This window comes from Spermophilus citellus (assembly GCF_964194105.1).
Source record: "Spermophilus citellus genome assembly, chromosome: 7".
Taxonomy (NCBI): domain Eukaryota; kingdom Metazoa; phylum Chordata; class Mammalia; order Rodentia; family Sciuridae; genus Spermophilus; species Spermophilus citellus.
In genome coordinates, this window is record NC_138188.1 from 125214348 (window position 1) to 125241297 (window position 26950).

The 26950-nt window shown below is 31.6% G+C and overlaps 1 protein-coding gene across 1 annotated transcript in view; it reads right to left on the reverse strand.

Moving 5' to 3' along the window:
* Nucleotides 1-26950, reverse strand: part of EPHA3 (EPH receptor A3) — a 352568-nt gene that overhangs the window by 45366 nt on the left and 280252 nt on the right. Inside the window, exons 10-13 of the mRNA XM_081300943.1 lie at nucleotides 24801-24926; nucleotides 18007-18192; nucleotides 8446-8507; nucleotides 6108-6317 (exon numbers count right to left, since the gene is read on the reverse strand). Of these exons, the coding sequence (XP_081157069.1) occupies nucleotides 6108-6317; nucleotides 8446-8507; nucleotides 18007-18192; nucleotides 24801-24926 (584 nt within the window). The remainder of the gene's footprint in view (nucleotides 1-6107; nucleotides 6318-8445; nucleotides 8508-18006; nucleotides 18193-24800; nucleotides 24927-26950) is intronic.

The window sequence follows — 26950 nt, forward strand, 5'->3', positions numbered from 1 at the left end:
GTAATAATTATATTGTGAGATTCACATTCTGAGAAGCCAAACACAGGAAATTATTTTTTATTCTAAACAAAAAGTAATACTTTTTGAATTAAGTAAATAGGCCTAATGTTCCAATCATTTCCATCACAGATAAAATCCAAGTATTTTCTCAAGATGATTTTTAGTCTTAAGGAGCAGCTAAAGGTAAGTTTTCAAGGCTATTTATTTAAAACATATCATAAAAAACTATGTCATAATCCAGATTTATATAATTGAATAACTACTGAAATGTTTATTAATTTTAAGGCATTTTTCCTGATTAAAGAATGTATAATAGTGGTTTTCAAAGTGTCATCCAAGCATCTATGGGTCCCCATGAGCATATCAGGGGATCTGTGAAATCATAATTATTTTCATAATAAGACTAAAACTTTATAGACATTTTTATGCTCAACATCCAATGAGTGCACAGTGGAATTTTACAGAGGTTGCAGGATGCATAGTTTAATTTTGCCAGGCATGGTGGTGCACACCTGTAATCTCAGTGGCCTAACAGGCTGAGGCAGGAGGATTGTGAGTTCAAAGCCAGACTCAGCAAAAGTGAGGTGGCCAGTGATGAAGTGTTCCTGAGTTCAATCCCTGGTACCAAGTGATGATGATGATGAGATGATGATGATGATGATGATGATGATGATGATGATGATATACAATATAAAGTGTCCACATTTGGAATTTTTGCATTAGTGAGAAATGTAGAAAAATAACTAGAAACAAACATTGAAAAAAATCAAATCCTCTAGATAATATCTTTATGGAAAAGAGAAAATTACACAAATATATATTGCTATTTAAGCTCATCCTTTCCTAGCAGGCATACTGTTCAATATCTGAGAGGCAAGTGCAATGTGCTTAAGTTAGCATAGAAAGCAGCATGGGGAAATAGCTGAAAAATTTGTTTTAAGTATTGAGTTTGTGCATGTTCTGATCTCTTCAAATACTTTCTACAATTTAAGAATTTTTAAAATATAGAATTATCTGACATAATTTCTGTTACTCTAGTATCATGCCTGTCACTCCCTTCAGATGTTTTAAATATGGGGAAAAGGGCAATGCAGCTGGGTGCAGTGGTTCGCCCCTGGAATTCCAGTGACTAGGGAGGCTGAGGTAGGAGGATCCAAGTTCAAGGCCAGCCTCTGCAATTTAGTGAGTCCCTAAGCAACTTAGTGAATCTCTGTCTCAAAAAAAAAAAAAAAGAAGGATGGGGATGTAGCTCAGTGGTAATGTACCCCTAGATTCAATTTCTAATACCAGGGAAAAAAAGGGATGGGAGATGCTGAGACCCTATGGCAGTGACATCAAATCCAATACCTCATGATTCCTTGTGCAATCATTCTCTACCTAAAGATAATAACTTTCAGATGAGAAATTGGGAAAGGGTTAATGCATTGAAGCACTGAATGCTAATTTCTGAATTGTAGAAACACAAGACCCTAGGTGAAACGTGTTATTACTTAAAAAATGGGGCTGCTTTATGAAGAAGATTAACAGAGTATGTTTATCCAACAAAAATGCCTCATTGCAGTGCTTTAAATTATGAATCTGCTTTTTCTGAAATAACCAAAATCATAGCATACTAAATATATAAGGTGGGTATCTCAGCTGAATAATACTGTTTTAGTTTGAAAGCAGATAAAACTACTATCTATGTAATAAAATACTAGTTTTGTTATTTATTACACAATAAAACTTATTGAGATGGGAAATTTCATCTCAGTCAAGTCTATTTCCCAAAATATCATGTGCATAAAAAATTTTGATTATTGCTGTCACAATGTAGCTTTAAAAAAAATCCAAGAAGAGGAATTCTCCAAACACTTTTGCAATAACAATGTTCCTGTCATGTTCCCAATATGACAACTTAGGATGGTGATTTAATTAGCTGTTTTGGTGCATTTTCTTACAAAAGAATAGCAGCCTTATAAATTTATATTCATATTACATATTTAGAGTAAATGAACAACTTATACTACACAAGACTTAACATAAGACATTAAACCAATGATTATTAAATTACTCTAGAAATGCAGATGTAAATTTCAGATTCTCAAAAAGAAGCCAGGACCACCATGGATATTTTGAGGGAGTTTCAAGAAAATTAAAAAAAAAATGAATACTGTAGAATCCTAAATCTTTTGATGTGAATAAATCCATTGAATGGTGTGGCTTTTAAGTGTCGTCTGATACTGAAATATCAGTGCAAAGAGCCTGTTGTATTTATCTTAGAGAAATGTTATAATGAGAAAATTTGAACAACAGTACCCTTCTTTTACTAAGAGCAAAAGAACTGGTCATTGGGACTCTTTGGCCCTAACAAAGTAACCACCTATATAAATGAAACTCTGAAAGGCAACACAGTTCTCTTCTCTAGAGAGCAGATGATCTAGATTCGGGCTCATCTAACCATCTACCACTAGAGAAATTGCTCCTTTATATATAACAGAAGTCAAGATTTGTACTGGGAATAAGGATCCTCTCATTTAATAATTGGATATGGCATAAAAATTAGAACTTTATTGAACTTATTTCAAATATAAGCCTTTATCAAGTATATTTATCAAAATTGGAAGTACTTTTTAAGTAATGTGACAACAAGGACAATGTAAGCAAGCTTGGTAATTTCAGGAATTATTTTAGAAGCCTGTATAGCAGCAGAAGGTTCTGAAGGATATCTTAACGAAACAGAGTAGTTCTGATGAGATTAAGCACATTTTTCAGGACAATAAATATGTTATTGTTCAATACACTATGTTGTCTTCTGGGATGATAGTCTAGTTATAAAAATGATGCCTTATTATAGAGAACTGGATGAATAATTTTTGTGGAGATCAGAGAAGAAGAATTTAATTACCCATGTTTTTCAATTCCATAAAGTGTTCAGAGAAGTATAATTTTAACCATTGTTATAAATTTAATTAAACTAGCTGCAAAGTAAAAAAAAAAAACTTATCTTCCACAAAATGCAGCATACATTTTTAAAAATACTTAATATATTAAAAAAGTGAATACACCACCTGTACATTTGAAAATAAGAAGAGCAAAAAATTTATAAAGCCATTGAGAGTGTGCCAACTCTTAAGTCATGTAGAAATATACCAAGAGCACTGGGCTGCTGTATTTCTGTGGTTCTGTCACTATTGCTGAAAATGAAACTTAATTTGGCAAATTAGGCTCTTTGACAAAGTATCATATGGATGCCATGTGACAGTCTTGTGGTTGTTAACTGAGCTGTCAAGATAGATGATTTACAAAAAGAAGTGGGTTTTGTTTGTTTTTTAATGAAGAATCAACTTTTGAAATCCAACCAAAACATAGCAGAAGTTTTCTGTCTTTAAGAACTATCCATTCTTTTGGATTGTGAGAGTGTGAGAAACAGGTGCTTACATGTAGAAGGTCCCATTACCCACAATTCACTTTTGGTAGTTTCAGGTTCCTGCAGTCAAACATGATCCAAAAATATTACATGGGCACAGTGGCCCATGCCTGTAATCCCAGGGATTCTGGAGACTGAGACAGGAGGATCACAAGATCAAAGTTCCAGAAAGAAACAATTCATACATTTTAAACTGGATGCCATTCTGAGCAGCATAATGAAATTCTACTCCATCCAACCCAAATGTTAATTATCCTTTTGTCAAGTGTATCCATGCTGTATTTCTTATTTGCCTTTTAGTTACTCAGAAACCTTTATTTTAATTAATAATGGGTAAGAATAAGTGTGCTTACAGTGCAGATTTTCCAGATAAAAGATATAAAAATTATTTCTTTATGTAAAAAGTTGAAATTTCTCAACTTAATGGCTTAAAAAAAATACAACATAAATAGGGTTAAGTACTATCTGCAGTTTCCGGTATGCACTGGATGTCTTGGAAGGTATCCACTGTAGATAAGTGGGAACTAATGTATTGCCACTAGAACTGCAAATTGATGTATCAAAGACAATTGGGGCAATTCAAATACCAACAATTCTCACATATTTGTACACATTGTGATCCAGCAATTTTAATTCTAGATATTTATCCTAAAGAGGTAATCATAAACAGAGATGAACCATACATCAATATGTACATCAGAATATTGTTAATAATATTGAAACATTATAATTCTGTAAAATAAATAGAGCCTTGTTTAAATAAATTGTGTACATGAGTAAAACAGAATGTGATAATAATTAAATGAAATTATAAAAGTATACTTAATCATCTGAAAAATTCTGATTTTATATTTCAAGATAATGTTGAATTTATATATAAAGAAAGTACTGAATTGATAGATTAAAATGATTTTACATCAATACAACTTATTTTTGTAAAAATATGCAAAATTGCATAGAAAATATTTTGAATGGATAAACTGAATATGTTAATGTCTCTTATTCTTGGGTAGTATCATTAGTAGTATAAGTTTTACTTCTTTATTTCTATTTCCTGAATTTTCTTCACATAAATTTTTTCTGAAGAATGAGATTTCACTGGGTGTGGTGGTCATACACCTGTAATCCCAGCAGTTTCAGAGGCTGATACAGGAGGATTGTGAGTTCAAAGCCAGCTTCAGTGAAAAGCCAGGCACTAAACAATTCAGTATAGACCCTGTCTTTAAATTAAGTACAAAAAACAGGGCTGAGGATGTGGCTCAGTGATCGAGTACCCCTGAGTTCAATCCCTGGTAACAAAAAATGAGAATGGGATTTCAAAGAATTCTATCAAATATTTAAGAGATATTCAAATAGTTGCAAATTAAAAAAATAGATATAATTTTTCCTGATAAATAATTATTAAAAATAATAATACTTAGTTTTATCAGGAGTATAGTGAAGTGTACTTTTAAAATAGGCACAGACTGGCTGGATGTGGTGGCACTGGCTGGGTGGTGGTAATCCTAGGGGCTCGGGAAACTGAAGCAGGAGAATCGCAAGTTCAAAGCCAGCCTCAACAATTTAGTGAGGCCCTAAGCAACTTAGTGAGACCTTGTCTCTAAAAAAATATATAAAAAGGGCTGAAGATGGCTCAGTGGTTAAATGCTGCTGAGTTCAATTCATAGTAAAAAAAGAAAGAAAGAAAGAAAATAGGCAGACTCTTTGACAAAGATAATCCACTTTTCAGAATGTGTTACAAGGATATCATTAAACCTACACAATTATGAATGCTAACAGATTATTTATGTGTTTTTCATTTAAAATATTGGTAGTAGATATAATAATATTCACTTATTAAGTAGAGTTTGCTTTAAAATATAAAACAGACAAAGGAATTAATAAATCAAATTGTTAAGGGTGAGAACAAAGATTATTGACATTGAAATACACTCAAGAGGTAAATGTTAAGCAAAAAAACATGGTATAAAATGGCATACTGAATAATCCTGTTTTTAATCAACTGTATATATAAGGATGATGAAAACTCTTAAAAATGATTCCAAACAAATATTCTCTAGGACTGGCAAAATTATGAAAAACTTTTCTTTTTTATTACTTTGTTCTGAAGTTTTATAATATGAACATGTACTATTCAGATAGATATTGAATTTTTAAAGTGCTTTTAAATTTTAAATTAAGTATGGGAATTCTGAGATTTTACCAATTCTGCTTACATAAGGTGACTGAACCATGATGAAAAAAGGGGAAAATATAATGTACCAGTATTTTAGGCATGTGAAAACCTTGCTACCTTTTTGAATAAATTATTAAACTAAATATCTAAAAATGGCATTTCAGAATTTAGATATTACTCATCTTTTTAACAGTGACCATCATTTTGCCCAAAACAAATAATATTTTAATTTTAACCTTTTTTCTTTTTTTCTTTTTGGTACTCAGGATTGAACCAGGGCTAGTTTATAGATGAACTGCATAACCAGTTCTTTTTACTTTTTTGAGACAGGACCTCGCTATGGCTGAGGCTGGCCTCGAACTTGCAATCCTCCTGTCTCAACCTACCAGTATTTTAATTTTAAGAGCTTTTTTTTCCTTCCATGGTAAACAAAACTGACAAAGCATTTTTATTTATTCACAAGTACACATGATACAAGATGGAAAGTGACGGTTAAAGGGGAGAAAAAGCCATGTTACTTACTCTTGTTGTATAAGCAGCTTCTGGATCATCCTCTAGAACACGTGAAAGTCCAAAGTCAGAAACCTTACACACCAAATTACTGTTGATCAAGATGTTCCGGGCAGCGAGGTCTCTGTGTACATATCCCATATCTGACAGGTACTTCATGCCAGATGCTATACCACGAAGCATTCCCACCAGCTGGATGACTGTAAACTGGGCATCATGTTTCTGCAAAACATTTCCAATATGCCAAGATATGTCACTATAGCCAAAAAAATATCTTTTTTTTCTTTAAAAATCATACATTCCCAAATTTGTAATGAAACTAATTATACATGTTTTAGCTCAAAGCACCCAAGACTAACAAGATGTGTAGAGAGATAGACAGATGCAAGGCTATAGCAAAATTGCATACAGGCTGTAATTCCAAAACTATATCATGTAATCAAAACCAGCTTCAAAAATAGAAGTTCTCCATTCTTTATATGATATGCAAGCTCTTTCTCAGAAGCATTAAATTCAAGAACAAAAAACTGCAATGGATCTATTGAAGGTTTATACTATGTGATTGAATTTTCATTATCCCTTCTTGGTTTCTATATATTTTATAAATTGCTTCAAATAAAGTAAAATACTAAATTTTAAATGATGATCATAAATAATTAGTACCTAATTAGGACAAAAATTATTGATTGATTTTTTTTGTATTTTGAATTAATCCTGAGTAATCAATCCTCATTTGTAGGTCATAAAATAGAAAGCAAAAGAAGATAAAGTCATAGATGGAGTCTTAGATTTAGAAAAAACTTCCAATTCACTTGGATTCAAATAGAAACATACAGATTAAAATATATAGATAATACACTAACATGAAATTCTACATCTACATATATTTACTAAAGCAATAATATTAAGTGAATGCCTATTATAATAGTTCAATCACCTGATTTGGAAAATGTTTTTGAAGTCTTTATGAAAATAATTTAAAAACTGTATTTGGCATGTGACTATTAAAGTAGGCCAATTCTCACTCCAAGACAATTTAGAATTTTCCTCCATGATTATTAATAACATTATATATTTTATGTATCAAATTATGTATCATCTATCTATCTCAATTTACAAAGTATTAAAAACACTTTGAGGACAGAACTATATCTTCTCTGATCCCCTACAGACTAGTGATTGCCATTGCAACTCAAGACACTGCAGACTCTTGAATGCCATAAAATTTTTGCATTTATTTGCAAATAATATTTGTTGAAACATTAAAATAAAGGGAATAAAGAAAAAGGATGAGTACGGGAATTGGAAAGACAGTCGAATAAATCTTATGTAACATTCCTATGTTCAAATATGAATACTCAACCAGTAAATCTCCACATCATGTTCAACTATAAGAATGAGATCCTAATTAGAATGCGTTTTACTCCTTGTATGTATAATATGTCAAAATACACTCTACTGACACGTAGATCTAAAAAGAATGAATAAAAATATAGTAAAAATTGAAAATGATATATCAAATGTAGTAAAATACAAAGATTGTAAATTTAAAAATAGTCTCTCTATATATAGAATATATATAACAAATATATATATATATATAATATATATATATATATATATATATATATAATATATATATATAACAAAATGACATCCCTCAATTGAGACTATACATCTTTTGCTTTATAGCATATGATTAGTTTCTGAGTGACAGCACTATGTGAGAGGTAGATGATCTATCTTAGAAGACCCAGAGGTTACTTATTTTAAATAAAGAAAGGGTAGTATTTCTGTCATATATCAATGTAATTTGTGTCTTGTTTTAGACATTTTGTTTAATTTTTAGGTTTTTTATTCGGATGTGAATCTTAGGTTTACAAAATACCCTGAATAAGATTGTACAAATTTGTTTTTTTGTGTGTCTTTTTTTAAGAGAGAGAGAGAGAGAGAGAGAGAGAGAGAGAGAGAGAGAGAGAATTTTTTTTAATATTTATTTTTCGGTGGACACAACATCTTTATTTTATGTGGTGCTGATGATCGAACCCAGCGCCCCGCACATGCCAGGTGAGCACATTACCGCTTGAGCCACATCCCCAGCCCTATACAAATTTGTTTTAAAACTGTATAAACCATTACCATTTGAATGCTGCAAGATAAGGATGTAATTTTACAGTTTTCTCCTGGCTATTTAATACAAGAAAATTTCAGTTTTGCTTAAATTTAGATTTCCAAGTTGCTTGGCATAATATTTGAAGGTATATCTAACATTTTATCAGCTCCATCATAAGTATGTATGTGTGTGCATACAAACATGCATATATGCATACACACATAATATTTTACTTACACGTAAGAAGCTGTCCAAGGAACCATTTTCCATGTATTCTGTGACAATCATAACTGGTTTACCTAATTATATGGTAAATAACAAATCATCATTATTACTGTCCAAATAATATCATACAACAAACATATATAATACACTTTTATACATCTGATGAACAAAAACATGTAAAAACATTCCTCTCCTCCAAACCTCACACAGTTGCAATCAAATGAAACAAAATCTATGTTTCAATAGAAAATGAAATTTAATAAAGAAAAAAAGAAAACTGGTTTCTAGAACAAAGGCCCAGACCTTAGATTGTCCAAGTCCCCTTATTTGGCATGGTTTTCAGTGAACACAAAATATGCTCTTTTCCTCCCTTTAATTTCATTTTTAGCTAATTATAAAAATCAAGTGTTTTACATTTCATCTTAAAATAGAATCAGAAATTCAAAATTCATTTTTCTCCCAAAAGGAATTTACAGAGCTGGATGCTAAGTATTCTTTTTTGTGCTGTTTAGTTAGAAGCAAGTAAATAAAAATCTGTACATTCATGGATTATAGAAGAGAGTTATGTAAAACATTTGAGAATAATAATTACAATCTTTATACCTATATTCAATTAACACATTGGAATTTTAAACACATTTTATATCTGAAAGGAAAATAAAACTAAAATTAGAATTGCTGTTGGCAGTAATTATAATAAGCATTTAGGAACCACATGGCCGTAAATATGATTAAACCTTTTAATCCAGAATTTTATTGTATTTATATAGAAATTATTATGTGCAAAATACTGGTTTAATCCTTTTACATATATTAAACTACTTATCATTTACATTTTACACATGAGAAAATTGAGATACCAAATTTAATTAACTTGCTCAATGTCGTAGAGTTAACACTAAAAATCAAGAGTTGCAACCTGCATACTACACGCTGTCACTGAGGAAACATTTAAAATAAGAAAACGTTTCAGACATAAAGATGATAAGTATACCATATATGAAGAGCAATGGATAGAATAAATGTTTAACTACAAATAATAATGTAGCTCAATCTATAGTAGGTTCTATAGATTAGTTTATATTAGAATCACTCCAAAAACTGTAGCCCTTATGTAGTTGTTACAGTATAATGCTATATGAACAAAGCTGAAAAAATAACTCAACTTTGATAGCAACTAGGAAAATAAATAATGAAAGACAAATATTTCAAAACAAAAAATAAATTTCAAATTTTTTTCGATACACACGAAATACTAGTAAATTATGTAACATAGTAGTAGGTACTTGAAAAGTTACAACATTCAATTTTACAGCATCAGTAGGCTTTATTAATCAATATTCTTTATTTCCTTTTTATTGCCTCCTTGCATAAAATCATTGTGAATTTAAGGAACTTGTTGAGTCACACAACTACTTATAGTCAAATATACTCCCAGTAAGGCTCTTTCTGATTTTAAGGCCTACTCATATTACTACATTGCAATTCTTTTTATTGTTGTTATAATACTTTAATTATAAACATTTCATGTTTCAAGATTTATGATCTTTAGAATATAAATCACAATAAGCCAAAATTTTAATTATTGAAAAAAATTACTAGTATATCCTATAAAAAACAACTAGTTTCTAAATTACTTTTTCTTTTTGAAATGTTTGTTTTTCATTACTGATTCCCCTAATTGTTCTCTTAACTTGGACTATTAAAGAGAGCTATATAAAAAATTTGAGAATGAGTATAGTTAAGTATATGTTCTTTTCAGCTTTGCTCATATAATATTATGATGTAACAATTACAGAAAGTGTTACACATTTATCTGGTTGATCTAATCATATATGAAAAGTCCCTTTAGTCAAAACTTTGAGCCTTCAGAACTTGCTTTTTCCAAATTCTAACTAAAGTTTGCTTTCACAATATTCAGGAAGTCATGAAAGATTCACTCTTGGACCTCTTATGTCTCCTAAAAGACTGGTCCCAGAGACCCAACCTGGGATAAAATGAGTGAAATGAGTGAATGGAATGAATGAGTGAATGCAATTTTCCATATGCATGCTCTCTGTAGATCATCATCAGTGTCTGTCTGTGACCCTTCCTCAATATAATTCTATGGAGGTTGGGAAATATTGCCCATGATTATGGAGGGTGATACTCTACTAAAGTTAAATGTATACATGGTTTATAGTCACAGATACTTTGTCTCATACTACCGGTTATTATGCTTGTGTCCTACTCAGACATGTGCTTATTTATCTCTCTTTTCCTCTGGCTCTTAGTCTTATGACCATTTCATTTCTCATTAGCATGTCTAGTAGAATGTTTGGCAAGGGAAATAAAAGTAGCTAAAAAGTCAAACCAGTCAATTAAGTCAAAGCCCCGTGACCATTCACAAATCAGATCAGGCTGCATATAACTCCCTAATTTAGGTATTTGTAAACACATCAGTTAAGATGGGCAAGTTTGAAAATGTGCTTTGCATTAAGTTCAAAGATTCTGAAAACCAAAAGTACAGACTTAGAATAAACAGAATTGCAAATATTCTACCTTGGAAAGCAGTATTTTATTGTCGAGTTTCCCTTGAGATCTTGATTTTGAGAAATAAGGTTAAAGAGTCTCTGGAAGTGGTGAAATGAGTTCTAACATGCATTGGATGTAATGAGGAATTATTTATAATATGCCAGCTCATCTGCATATTATTTGGTGTATTTTTACTCAAGTTTGCATATTTTTTCATGTGTATTTTTATTTACATGATCAGCTCCCTCAATACAGAACTATATTTTTTACTAGCCTCAGAGACCCCAAAATATATCTGAGTATACAATTTAACCTTAATGAAAGAACTGTTCTCTGACTAGCTGAAAAGAAACTTCATCAAAAACAAGCAAAACAATTTGCTAAGGAGTTTTGCTTTTGTTCTTCAATTGACTTATGAATATAAAGAGTATGCAGATATTTTATAATTATAAAGGAAGGAAAATCAGTCAGTTAGAAGAAGTTCATTTCCCCAATGGCTTAGAGACATTAGTAATCATTGAATCACTGATTGATGACAGAAGAAATGTAATTCAAAATGTCTCAGAATTCCAAGTTCAGCACTATTTCACCACAACCTTCTTAACCACATATTTTATGTATGTACATATATTTAGAACATATGTATAGATAGTCTGTTCAAATAAATATTTTTTGCAATTTTCAAAAATCAGTTTGCTGTTCAATATATTTATGTTGAAACATAAAAGTATTTATAAATTATTAAAATATTACAAATCATTCAATTTAACTTCACTTATGAAATGCTATTAAATTTTGCTAATAACAGCAATTGTGTCTTTTAATCTGCATCTTATTTCAAAAGAATTAAGCACACTTTAATAGATGAGTGTGATTCATAAAATCAAAACCTTTGGATTTTAGCATTAGCATTCTCATATTAGATCATTTAATCAGAGTCAGGATGGAAAAAAATAAAATTATAAATAGAAGGGATGTTAATGGAAGTTGACAAAACTTCACTGTTCCTAAGACAGACAGCTTGGATCAGCTTTGATAAGAAAAAAATGTTTTAGTTATATATTTTCATGTGTTATATCTAATTATGATAGAAATGTTATAATAAATTCAGATTTTTTTTCTGAGTTTCCCATCTGATCATTAGAAAAATACAGGGCAATATTTTCCAAAATCCATTAAATCAAGGTATTGTTCTATTGAAATGACCATTAATAAAAATGGGCCAACTACATTCATCTTCAGTCCTAAGTACACAACCTACCAGTGGACCAGTTACCATTGATAAAATCATGTCTATTATAATTCCTCTTTTCAAGATCAGGCTGATAAGAAGTCTCTCCAAACCTTCCCCAGCTAACCATACTCTCAACCTTAACACATAGAATGAATTACTTAAATTTTTAATTAATTCATGCTTAAGCTGAAACAAAGTTTAATATCTATAATTACAAGAATTGTGATCCCTTGTTTTATTCAGAGCTAAGTCATACAGTAAATGTTGTTAACAAATACAGTAATATGACCACATTCAGTTTAACTCTATAAGAATGATTTTGCTTTATACTTTTCAAGGTTTCTACCTTTTGTTTCTTTATCTAATTGCAAAGTTTAATATTTTAATATAATACTGAGATGAAATAGTAGCAGGTTTCTTCTTATTACTTTAAAAGAAGTACTATCAATATTTAATTTTTGATTATGAGGTATGTAGGTTTGTTTTGGTTTTGATATACATATTGAGTATACATATTTTCTATGAATGATATGCTAGTAAACATTTAAAGTTCAGGTGATTTTTGGTTTTCTGTGCCCATTTCACTGTTCCTAAGACAGACAGCGTGGATCAGCTTTGATGAGAAAAAAATGTTTAAGTTATATATTTTCATGTGTTATATCTAATTATGATAGAAATGTTGTAATAAATTAAGGTATGAGATGCTTTATCTTCTATTTATTAAAGTTGTGAATGTTTGAAATTATTAAACATTAAACAAATTTTGCATTCTTGGAATAAACTAAACTTGGACATGGTTACTAACTTGTTCATATATTATTATGCATGAATTTACAACATTAGTATTATTGAATTTTTGTTCAGATTTCACAAAAATCTGTTTTACTTTCCGAGAGCAGTTGTATAGTTTGGTATCAAGATATAACTATCCTCATGACTTAGTGGTGTTTCTTTCTCTTTCTTCCTGAACATGTTTGTGTAAGACCAGATTACTCAGCTATTAAACATACGAATCTTATTTTATTTCTTCTCCTTTTAGGACAATTACTATTTGTGCAAATTAGTGTTCTATAAAAGGTCATTAGTTGGGCTGAGATTGTGGCTCAGCAGTAGAGTGCTCAATTACCACGTGCAAGGCCCTGGGTTCAATCCTCAGAACCACATAAAAATACAATATAGATATTGTGCCCAAGTACAAGTAAAAAATATATTTTTTTAAAAAGGTGGTCAGTTTTTGGATTAATCATACTCTAACAAAATTTGTAAGTTGAATTTAATCTTCCAAAATAGCCCTATTAATTTAAATGAATAAAATACACAATACCAAATCCTCTTTTAATTCAAACCTGACCAATTCATCTAAAAGACATAGTGGATGGGAAAAAATAAATAGAAAATGTTCTTTCAACATGTAAAAATAGCATTTCCTTCTTTATTTTTCTTTAATATACTAAATAGAGATTTTCCTAATGTAATTGATGTGGGTATACAAATAAACATATTCTGATCTCATTTATTAAATTGCAATCATGAATATATGATAGCATTATCACACTTTCCAAATTTTGTTATTCTAACAAACTACTTCTGTAAATTATTTATAAAATAAACACAACATATGTGTTGTCTATTAACAATATCATATGAGTGCAATCATGAGACAAGAGCAAAATAAGACTTTAACAGAGACACAAATGGTAAATTAAGATTTAGCATTGTTATTAAAATATAATATCCTATTTTAGCAATGTTCCCTCATTCTATGTGCAGGAAATAAGAATGTAAACATCACATATATAAGCCTTTGATACAATACCGAAACTTACTCGAAGACAGTTATATTTTAATTATGAGAGATTCTAATAATGTTCTGTCCATGACATTTATGTCAGGGTACAGTTGAGTTGCATGATATATATATTTTTTTTTCAGAAAATAATCCAGGGAAATAACATATATTTCATACAGTATAAAGATCACTTATCCGTACAGTATAACTTTTTCTATTTCTCTGAGCAAAATGTTGCCAATGGAAATTACTGTTAGTGTCTGAACATCATATAACTAATGGTGTGATGGCAGAAATATCAAACATTCACTGAAAACCAAGTTCCATCCTTTTGAACTTAAACTAAAATTGATAACACATGTTAGTACCTAGTTCTAAGCAGAGAATGTGCCGCCAGCTTTCTGCTACTTTGAAGATCAGAGACTGTATCACCTTCTCTTGTTTAAGACCATCAAGTTCAAAATGTACCATTTAAATTGTTTATGGCTAAATTCAAATAGAAAATATAATGACTGAATAACACACTTCTCTGAATTATTTGAAAATGAGACATTGTAATAAGTCCAGTATTTTCAAGCACACAATTGACAGCAATAATATATAGAATTACCTCAAATAAAAATAAATAAATAAATAAATAAATAAATAAATAAGGAAGTACTTTTACGAATTTTATTTACACAACTAGAATTACTGCTAATATGTCTAACTCAAACAGAAGTGGTAATAGAGATTTTCTCAATTCTCTGTCACTTAATGTATTATTACACAATTTCATCTAATCTTTAATGTATCTGAACTTTTATTCCTGTGTTACATGTGAAGAAGTGAGTATCTATGAGTGGTTTGACTTATATGAGTTCTTTTAAGCAGTTATGCTAAATCAGAATTTGAAATCAGATCCACTCAATCTAGGAACAGATATGCTTGTTTTTCTTTATTAAATGCAATTTTTTTCCACTAAATTGTAAGTTCCTTATCACTCGTGTGTATATTTGTTTGTGTATTTGTGTGTTCATGTGTATCTGAACTATGCAAGTTGATTTTTTTTAGAAGTGGTATACTTTCAAAAACTATAATAACAGGAATAGAATAAATAACTCCTTTTGGAGACAAAATTGTCATGTTTATTTATTAAATGCAACATATTAAGTTTATTGTAAAGAATTCTATTTCCTCTCTGTTATTATAGGGTGCCAGACTTAGAGCTTTTAAATACGCCACTAAGGAGTTCAAAATCTAATTCTGAGTCTAATACTCTATTATGTTTACAATATATGAGATGACTGGGATTTATATAGTCAGATTTGGCAGCTTCTTACATACTTACTTGACCAGGGAGATATATCAAGTTTAGAACTTTTAATTTAAGTATAAGGCACTTGTGATCCATATTAGAAAGTTCCAGAATCAGACATGAATAAGATGTCTAATGCATAATACTTACAATTTTAAAAGTCATTCTTTTTCTTAATGCATATTTTTCTGCATTTTTTCTTGGGATTGTTTCATTGAATTTTTTCTGAATACCATTTTCATACTTAATTATTTTATGTTTTTATCAGAAGAAAATTTGCTACAGTAATTATGATAATGTTATTATGATAATTTCCTTATTTTCAGTAAACATATTTTGAGGGAACAGCAAAATATGAAGGGTTATTTTAAGCAATTCAGAACATTGGCAACAAAAATACCAATTTACATTTGTTAAAATAATAAAGCTATGAGTAAGCTTAAATTTAAAGCTGATATTTAGTTTGATAGTGACTTTTACCATATTCTTTACTTAGTTGTAGGCTTTGGAGAAGTTAGGTAATGATTCTGTCTAATCTAAAAGGTAAGACCTCCATCACATAACTGCACGACTTTGAAAAATGCAATAACTTTAATTACTAAAACACTAAAGGAAAACCTATTTATAAAGATACTACTCACTCTTTTCTCTCTCTGTCCCTCCTTCCTTCCTTTTCTTTTTCCTTCTTCCTATCCCTCCTTCCTTCCCTCATTAATCAATTGTTTGTTCCTCAACATTGACAAACTAAGTTAACTACCATGATCCAGATTTTACTTTAATCCCTGCTTTTGCCCTCTTTAGAGTTTATATTTTGCTTTAGGTATAAACTATAATTAATTATCACCAGAAATCTTTTAAAGTTTGAAGGATGCCTTGCTATGACCCACTTGTTAGGAAAGCTTTTAAAAACCAGGAAATTAAAAAAAAAATAGTGACATGCAAGAATAAAGCACAGAAATCTGCTTTTGTTTACAGAGTTGGGAATAGAGGTAAAATGAGTAGAGTAAGTTCCTAACGTATCTCTAACAATTTCTAGACAAGCTACCCTTGCATTACAGTTGTTTGCTCAAATGTAAAAAGGAAAAGGTCATATCTAATTCAGAGGAAGAAGTGACAATGGAATAAGGCCATGGTACAAAGTTAGGCCCATAACAGGCACTTCATAAAAAAAAAAAAGCTTGTAAATATTGAAAGAAGAATGGCCATATTAATACATATGAATTTTCTCTTTTTTGTGGGACTTTGGATCTGAAGGATAATTACATAGTAAGGATGTCATGGAGAACATTAAATGGCTAAATGTCATAAAATCCTAGTGATATCTGATACTATAATTCATTAGACATAAAACAGTATGGTCTTTCCTCAAAAGAACAATTTTCTCAAACCTTACCACTCCTATCAGTATTTTTAATTATTAATTTTAAAAAGAAAAAATCATCAGAAATTATTTCAGCATTACTACTAAAATTGTCTGATTTTTAGAAGTCCAGAGGCAAGAAAGACATACTTCTTATAAGAGTTAACATGGGCATAGTCTATGGTTAAATCATTCCACATTGTTAAGTTCTTTATTCTGTTTATTTTCTATGAGAACTCAAAAGGAAATGAAAGTATATTTCAATTATACCATGCCCCCATGAAGAAGGAAATGCCTTTTTAGTCACACTAATGTGAGAATAGGTATTAGTGCCATTTGGAAAGTGCTGTATGTAATATTAAAGAAAAATAACATTGTGAAAAAATATAATGAATAATGTCTGTTGGTAACCATAGAGTATGTAAATATGGTGCCAATGAAATATCCCCTAAAGGATGCCAAATTCCCTGCCATATGTTGTCTTTCACTGTAAGGAGTCTGCTGCCAATTTCACTATCCTTCATCCTAGACTCTACAATCATGAGGAAAAAAAGTCCCAGAGCATTCTCAAGAGGTTTCCATTGGGATTGGATCCAAAAATCACAGATATGCCTCACGGGATCCCTTTTGAGCTTGGCTGGAGAAACCATCATGGAAATAAATTCAGATCTCTATCACAGGCTGTGAGCCAGAGCTTCCCCAGAGCAGTCAAGAATCCACCTGGGACTCTAGACTAGAACAATTTGAAATCTACAGAGAACCAAAAAAGACCTTGGGTCTACAGTGATTTCAATCTTTACAGCTCAGAAGCATTCCCAAGACGCCTATAATTTTCCTAAATGCAGAGGGTTAAGAGGGTAAAGATCTGGAAGCTGAAATGAAGCTGGTGAACAGTAAAAGACACAGCTGAGCTAGCTAGAAGTCCTATGGAAACTGAGTCATTGTTTTACCTCACAACTCTACATTCTAGGACATTCTCACAATTCTCTCTTTGACTCTCTTAGAATCAGCATATTTAAATAGCTCAACCTCTCATTTCAATGGATTTTTTACCAAGATTTTTAAAATGTAGTCTAACATTGACAATATACTCCTAGTTAAATACTTTATCTCTATTGTCAAAAAAGGCATTTTAATCCTAAACTTATCTTTTTTATGATCAGTTTAAAGATACTACAGATACTTTCTCTTTCAATTTGGTTTTGGTGGTACTAGAGACGGAACCAAGGATTTCATATGTTGAGCATGTGTTCTAACACTGAGCTACACACCAGTTCCAGAACTAAATATAGTTATGAAAAAAAATTTAAATGATTGAATTGGGGCTTAAACCACCTCTGCTCAGCACACACAAAAGCAGGTCTTGTGACTTTACTTACTTTTAGTAACCACTCCTTCCAATCGAATGATGTTGGGGTGGTCAAACTGTCCCATGATGCTTGCTTCTCCCAGGAAGTCTCTCCTCTGTTTCTCTGTGTAGCCCACTTTCAGGGTCTTGATGGCCACTGAAATCTCTTTTTTTGAAGGAAGTTTTAAGCGACCACTGCATACTTCACCAAATTCACCTGTTAAAATGCAGAATAAAAGCAAAATGTAAGGAATTATATAATAAAAAATGATCACTATATAATAATTGTGTGCTTTAAATAATTTTACTGCAATACTTATGTTTTGACCCAAAAGATGTACAGTAGACCTCCAAATTATTCTGGAAGATGGTAAAGAGAGACTGCCTAGGAAATTCCAGGACATCCACATGCCACTGGGAAAATGGACCTTGTCAGAAGCTCCATATATTTTTAAGTGTCATACTATGAAAAATGTGATACAAAAAAAAAAAAAAAAACAAGAGGAAAGTTGAAAGCTGTTATCTATCAAACTCTTTACCCTTTGTGGTAAGAGCTAACAATATTCCAGAATAATCAACAGGCAAGAACAGATATTATGGGTTAAACATTGGATTGAACTTCATATGTTTCTGACTATTCTTTTTTTTTTTTTTACCAAGATATCCAATTTGTGTATATACTCAGGCTCTGTGAAAATGAGAATGAAAGCATCTGCTATCAATTCATTTTATTGGACTATTGGTGTGTTGCATGATGGCCATACCAGCTATAAAGTTATCTGGGCTTCTGGGAGAACAATAATATAACATTATCAAATAAAACATAGTATGTCTTAATAGAAAGAATCACTATAAAAATGTTTTTTAGATTCTGTGTCCTCCATGAAGAAGATGTCCTAAATGTACAATTAATCCAGACTGGGTTGAATGTGTGGTGTTGCTAATCTCTTTGATATAAATTGCCAGAACAGGATGGGCTTTGCCTTCCCTCCATAAATATACATTGCTATTGAGATTTGCCAGTCACTCTGTCACTAGATTCTGAGCTTCCACAGAGATCTGTCACATTCATTTTTCGGTCCCCACAGCTGCCTTAATGACAGTCACAGGTAGTGTAGCACTACCCATAGAATACTCCTTGTTCACAGCTCTTAATAGTATGTGAATTGTTAGATCTCTTGTGCACCACATTAAAAATGACTTCCAGTATTGAGAATTTTTTGGTGAAGTACATAATCAATATTATAGACATTTTTGGATGTCTATAGACTTAAATAATTTTCTTGGTCTCATCTTCTCACTTTAAGATTTCTATGACCTTCATACCCTATATCTCGGAGAGAAGTGAAATGACTCTCCCCCCATCTTTTTTTTCAATCTTACTAAGTGGTTTGCCTCACAAAAGTAGAGGTCCTGTGGCTTTACCAACTGCATGACTACAAATGACTTTCCTCTCTTCAGGAAACTTGCCCCCTCCCATTTTTTTAAAGAGAGAGAGTGAGAGAGAGAGAGAGAATATTAATATTTATTTATTTTCTTTTAGTTCTCGGCGGACACAACATCTTTGTTTGTATGTGGTGCTGAGGATCGAATCCGGGCTGCACGCATGCCAGGCGAGCTGATACCGCTTGAGCCACATCCCCAGCCCAACTTGCCCTATCTTAACCCTTTCTTAGTTTCCAGCTCTATGACTCATGCTGCAACTTGGCAAAGTAAGTTAAAGTCCAAAAGCACTCACTGAAGCACTCATGTGACAAACACCTATCAGCTGGCAACAATGTAGCAATCACTGTGAAAAACACAGAGAGGTGATGGTATACAAGACAGCACGAGATTCCTCTCTTTGAAGAAGTATGGAGAAGATAACCATTTGCCAGCTATCATGTTCTGTAGGATTATGGAGAGAAGTGGGGAGCAGAACTTACAAAAGTTTACTGACTTTGCTAATTCCAAGAGAGAATACATATGAAGTTGTGGAAATACTATAAGAAGGAGAGTTACTATGGTGAGTTACCAGGAAATCATTTTCAGAATCAATAAGCAAGAGTAATAGTCCTTTTCTTACATAGGGTTATCTGAATGTTATCAGAGAGCTCCACTTCACTTTGTACAAACACTAAGTTTGAGAAAACCATAAAAGGTATTCATAATAAACTTTAATTTTTTTAACTAAAGTTCTGTCATTATTACCTGGTAAAAAGGATTATGTTTTGGAATTTGCATGTTATCATTATTTACTGACATATCACTTGTCAGTTAACAGAAGAGATAGTACAAAAGTATGGTTAAGAGCATGAATCTTGGAGTCCAATTACCTAGGATCGAAATATTCTCAGTTCCCTATTAGCTTTGTGATTTTAAGTGGATATCTTAACCTCTCTGTGTTTCCATTTTCATATTTATAACATAAGTACACCAGTTGTTATCTACTTCATATGATGGTTATACATTAAAGGAAGCAATGTATGTAGATCCCTTGGAACAGTGCCAAACATGCAGTAAGTGACATCTAAGTGCTGGTCTATTTACTTCTTGGAGTTCAGATGCACCTTAAGAAGATTAAATCATCTATTCTACCTCTTAAGAGTTTCTGTTTAGATAGAATGGACAAATGAATACAAAGGTGCTTTATAAAATGTCAAATTCTATATTAACAGAAGAGAGTTACGGTGATGGTGGTGATGATAAGGTTTATGTCTGTTTCAGTCAGCTTTTTTTGCTGCTAGGACTGAAGGACCTGAACAAAACAACTGTAGAGGAGGAAAAGTTTATTTGAGGGCTCAGGATTTCAGAGGTCTTAGTCCATAGAAGGCTAGGCTCCATTCCTTTGGGGCTCAGGTGAGGCAGAATATCATGGTATGATTGGGTGGTAGAGGAAAGCAATTCACGTGGTGATCAGGAAGCAGAGAGAGACTTCACTCTCCAAATATAAAATATATACTCCAAATTCACAGCCCCAGGGACCCACCTCCTCCAGCCACACCCTACCTGCCTTCAGTTATCATCAAGTTAATCCCTATCAGGGTTAAGATTGGGTTAAGATTCTCACAATCCAATAATTTCTCCTCTGAACTTTCTTGAATTGTCTCACATGTGAGATTTTGAGGGACACATCAAATCCAAACCATAACAGTGTCACAGTGCACAAATATTTGTAAGGTAAGCATTTTGTAAGAAACATTTTGCCTCACTAGAGAAATAAATGGCAGGAACTTAAAATTCAAGTGAGTCAATTATAATCTCTAAGTGAAACACCTAGAAATGACATACATATACCTGCTTCAAAACTCACAAAATGGTGTTTCAGTAATGCTAAATTTTAAAAATTAGTAAGTGATTTTTTTTATCAGATATATATCAGAAAACATCACCAATATATAAGATAGATATATTAAGTATTAATTTCATTATCTTTACATTAATTTAAAAGTACTATGCTGAGAAAGTTTAGAAAGAGTGGGCAAACATAATTCCCAATATTTCCATCTAACACAGTTTTATATTTTTTCAGTTACTCTGCAAGAAGGAAACTTTTTAAAAGAATGAAAATTTATATTCTAACATTTCTAACTAAAATCACAGCTACCACATATTGTGTTTTGTCATTTGTTTGTTTGTTTTTGTTTTGGGTACTCTAGTACATGTAGAACTTTTTATTTTCCCTTAAAAATAGGTATGCTTGTGGAAATGGGTATTTTGATTTAGATATACAATATAAAAATTACCCTTATTATATTTAAAATGGAAAAAAAATATCCTACTATTGTTTAAGTAGAATGACCCTCTCTGACAGTAGTGTAAGAGCCCACTCTTGACTACTTTACTGAGAGAAGCATAATAAAAATATATACTGAACACAGCTTGTGTTTCAGGGGAGTGTTGTACATGAACTACCTCATTTAATCCTCACAACAATCCTAAAAAGGCACTGCTGTGCTTTAGTGTCCAGACTGGGCTTTGAATAAACCACATTATAGTTTCTCATTTTTGTGTGACCTTAGTCCTTCCAATGCTCAGTTATTTTTTTTTTTCTCATCTGTTGAAATGGAGACAGTGATACTTAGCTGAAAGGGCTAATAAAATTAAGTATCATGTAAATTAAAGGCATAATAAACATTTTCTTCAGAAATTTTCAGGCTTTAAACTTGAAAAAGTGATTGGATTAAGGAATAAAACTAGGAATTTTAATCATTATTAATTCCTCACTAAAACAAAATTGCTACTTTAAGATAGTTAATTCATGGCTCAATTTTATTTTGTCATATGCACTATGGGTATGATTTTTCTCAAGATCAAACACTTAAGTAAGAATTTCTGTATCACTTATTAATCCATATAAAATCTCTCACAGAAAATTAGAGAACCAACCCCCATACATAATACACACACAACACACACACAGACAGACAGACACACACACCATATGTATACATATATTCTTTCTATAAATTTAATTAACTATGAAATTACTGTCCTCACCTAAAATGTTTATTCTAAGAATAAAAGATGGTTGCTATTTAATTTAATATAATTGTTAAACATTTTTATAAATAACATATATAAATTTATTTTTTTAAACTAAAAGGGTTAAAATGTAGGTAAATATTCATAAAACAAGTTTGGCATGAAGGGCTATAGTGTAACTCAGAGATAGATCCCTTACCTACCATGTGGGAAACCCTAGGTTTCATTCCTGTTACCACAAAAGTAAACAAAAATAAATTAGTAAGATTATTATGAGTTATTTTTTCTTGAAAGTATTGTTATAGAAATTGGCACATCCACATTCATTATATTATTATACAATTTTTCCTATTTTAGTATATATTTGAAATGTTACCAAAACAAGTTAAGATATTGGTAACTTTTAAAGTTGCAATTCCATATTCTATCTTGTAATGACCATCTCTCCCAAAGCTAGTCCAAGCAGTCTAGTGTTGTATGTGTGTTACATATTGCATTATATTTAACCGACCTTAAAGATCTACCAATTTGTGAATCGTATAGGCATAGCTTTATTGCTCTGAGTATAGTAAATACAAATATTTTCTGCCAAAGCCTGAATATGGGCCATGTGTCTGATTATTCACAAATATATGAAGAGAGAAAGAACAAAGAAGATATTTTTCAGATCCTTAATGAGCATTGGGGATTATTAAGTGCTTCAGTGTAAGTTGACCTCTGCTTATCACATTTATCATTTATCAGATACAATTTTTCATAAGTGTGCTTTGTCACAACTCTGTGTTCTGGCTGTCTGGCTCTGTCAATACGACTTTGCATAAATCTTTTTACCAGTGCAGAGGGCTTCAGATTCCAAGGTTGCAGTGATGTCTGTCTGGCCTTCTGGACACTGGTTGAGTATAAGTGAGTTTTTTATCTTGTATTAGCCTCCAGTTAAGGGTGCAAAGACCTCATGCAATTTGTGATACTGCAGTTCCCATGCTGGAGAACAGTGCACTCTTGTGGGGCAGCATTAAAACCAGCCAGACAAAACCTTCTGCATCCCAGAGCACGAAGCAGGACTGCACCCATGAAACAGAGTAATTGACATATGTCTGCTTTGGCACTGGGTTAGAAGCACGGTGAAAGTGTATGCGATCTGATCTTAGATGGTAAAGAAAGAAGCGCCTACTTCAGTTTCCTTTCCTTGAGCCTGGTTTCATATTTTAATATTGCCTGTACATGTGAGTTTTTAAGAGAATAAGACATGAAGAAAATCAGAAAAGAAGCTTTAGAAAATTATCATTTTATTTAGATAATATAAATTACTCAAATTTTCCCTTTTGCATACAAACTATTGCTTGAATTTTAAATATTGTTGTGGCATACAGAAACCATAGAGGCAATTACATGCACATTTGTGCAAAGAAGCATCAGTCATAAATATATAAATATAGTACTTGCAGAAAATGTGATCTAATAGGTTATGCATAATTTAATGAGTTAATTCCTCAGACTCTCACTTCATCAACATAACTAGTTTTGTTCTGATAGAAATATTAAAGGGTGAGATGATGGTGCAAATCTCTTTGTTATTGAGCATAGTTCATTTTTGCTTTTGAATAGTGGTTTTATTTTTATGCATGTTGCCATATATTATGGTTATCCATGTGTTGTGTGCAAATACATAAAATACCATTATTCAATACATAGCTGAAATTTGTATTAGAAAAATGCAACTTCTATTATCAATCACCCCATGGATTTTTGATAATAAATGTAAAATTGAGTTAACTGAATTTAATGATTATAACAAAAAAATGTGCATAAAGACAACTTTAATCCAAATAAATTTACTATATAAAGTCAAGAAACTATTAAAATGAAGTAGTTCATGTTACTTAAAATATCCTTTCAAAATAGCTGTGATAAAATTTATGCAAAGTGTGTCAGGGTTTTATTTTTTGTTGTTTGCTCTTTTAATTCCAAAGTAGGTATTGAAATTCAAAAATAAATTTCAATTCCCACACATGTTTAAAGTGAGACACACTTTTATCCTGTTACCCCTACTTAGTCAAACAGCTTTATGACACATGATCAGCGTGGCCATGAGAAGACTGAGTCATGGCTGCTGCCGCCTCTGAAATTCAATAAATAAAAGGCAGCCAGGTCTGAGAGTCTGTAAGTCTGGCACCTTTGAAATCATTACTTACCATTAAATACCCCTTTTATTTGTTGCCTGTCTTTGATCATGAAATCTGAAATGCCACTTTCCCTTGCAATATACTCAGGCAACAAAAACTGATCAATCTCAGGTAGCATTCTTATTGAAAACTTGTGATTACCATCCTAGGTCAGTAGTGGGATTATTGAGGTACTTACCTGCTCCAACAACTTTATCAATGGATATGTTGGTGGCATCCAATTCCTTAGCAAACTCATGAACTGCTTGTGTCGGGTCCTCATAAGTATGTGGGTCAACATAAGTTCTGAGACCTGGAAGTTTTACTGTTTAAGGGAAAAGGCATTATTTTAGTGAGATTTATAAAACTTTAAACTGAGCAAATTTTATGATAAAATATTGGCTAAGAAATTCTCCATCCCAATATGGTACAACAAATCTTATTTTTTTTCTGTGAATAAACTAAAATAATAGAAATAATAATAAAAAATAATAGAAACTGAGATTTTTGACCCACGTTTAAAATTTAAGAAAACTTATTCACAATGAAAGATAAAGGGCCACATGAGGAGTTTTCTCTGCAAAGACACTAGAAGGAGAATTGACATACAAGAAAGTGGATCTTAAAAGGGTAAATCAACTGTTTGATACTATATAGCTTTTATCGACATTCACAATCAAAATCACCTACTGAAATTATTGATCAACTTTCATCTGTGGGTATGGGTATAGATACACCAACATACTATCCATCAGCTAAAATCTTACGTAGCTTTTTGACATAGAGGCAATATAAGCATTTTTTTATAAGCTTAATAACTGTGATAAGAAACTATGTTCCAAACATAAATTATGTATATATTTATCAGATACTAATTATTCATTAGATACTAATCTCCCTTGTTATAGATTTATTTATTAAATTTTTCTGAAGGTGAAATTTTTCATGATGTTCTGTAATTAAAATATTAAAGACAAATGATACGAGTGAACTTGCTATCATTTAGAAAAATAACTCAGATAATTTGGAATTATTTCTGAAAGAAATCTCAATTTGATGCGATCAGTTAAATTTCATAAAAAGATTGTCATTAATGAAAACTGCAGTTTAAGGCTCACTGTATATCTACTAATAATTTTGATTGCACTTTTTAAAAAAAATCTTTAATTTTTAGTTGTAGTTGGACACATACCTTTATTTTATTTATTTATTTTTATGCGGTGCTAAGGATTGAACCCAGGCCTTTCTTTACACATGCTATTCAAGCACTCTACTTACTGCTGAGCAACAACCCCAACCCAATTATACTTTTAATCTTGGTAACATTGATAACAATGCTTTATCAGGGAACATGGATGCTTAATAGTTATATATTTTTCATTCATTACATAAGTTATTGAAGATTTTTTTTTCTTTTAACTCAACAAATAAAATCAGACATTACAGTTTTCAATATTGCTTTATAATGGAAGATTTCATGAACAGAATGGCAACTGAATACTCTATTGGCCAATGATACCTTTAAGTCAATTTTGTCTTTTGTACTAAGCCACTGTCATCAGTTGTCCTAAAAAGCCTTTGGCACAATAAAAGAACTAGGGACTCTCAGGGACAGGTGTAAAAACTGTTTTCCTCAGCTCCTTCTTCAGATGACTTTGAGGCAGCAGAACTGGAATGCGAGGGTGAGGAGCAAACTGGGATGCAGAACAAAGGCTGATAATGCACACTGCTGCTTCTCTGGTGTCCAGGCTGCTGCTATACAAGAGCAGCACCCTCCAGCCTGAGGCATGGTGTGGATAATTTGAAAAGACACCACTATCTAGTAAGTCAACATCCCATGGGAATGGGGAAATTTAAGTATTGGCTTGTGCTTTGAGCAAAGGACTAATGATGGAGCTTTTAAAATGAGAACTCCACTTTGGGGGGGTTTTCTGGCTTGGATAACTAAGCTCATATGGCAAGGAGAAAATTTACTACACAAATGCAAGCATTTAGTGTACTTAGTGATCAATGAATAACGGTGATTATTTTTGTATTTAGTATTTTCATTGTTAATATTTATTTACAGTTTTCCCCTTGGTGCTTATGATGGAACCTAGGGCCTGGCACATGCTAGGAAAATGCTCTACCACTAAGTCACATCCCTAGTCCTATTTACAACTATTAATATTATTGAGGTTTTTCAGTTTTAGAGTTTGGGCTCACAAATATCATTTATTTTAAGCTGACAGATTATTTGCCTACTTCTTTAATGTTGTTATAATTTGAATCATAAATGTCCCCCAAAGACTCATATGCTGAAGGATTGTTCCCCAGTTGCTAGTGATATTGGAGATGATGGAAATTTTA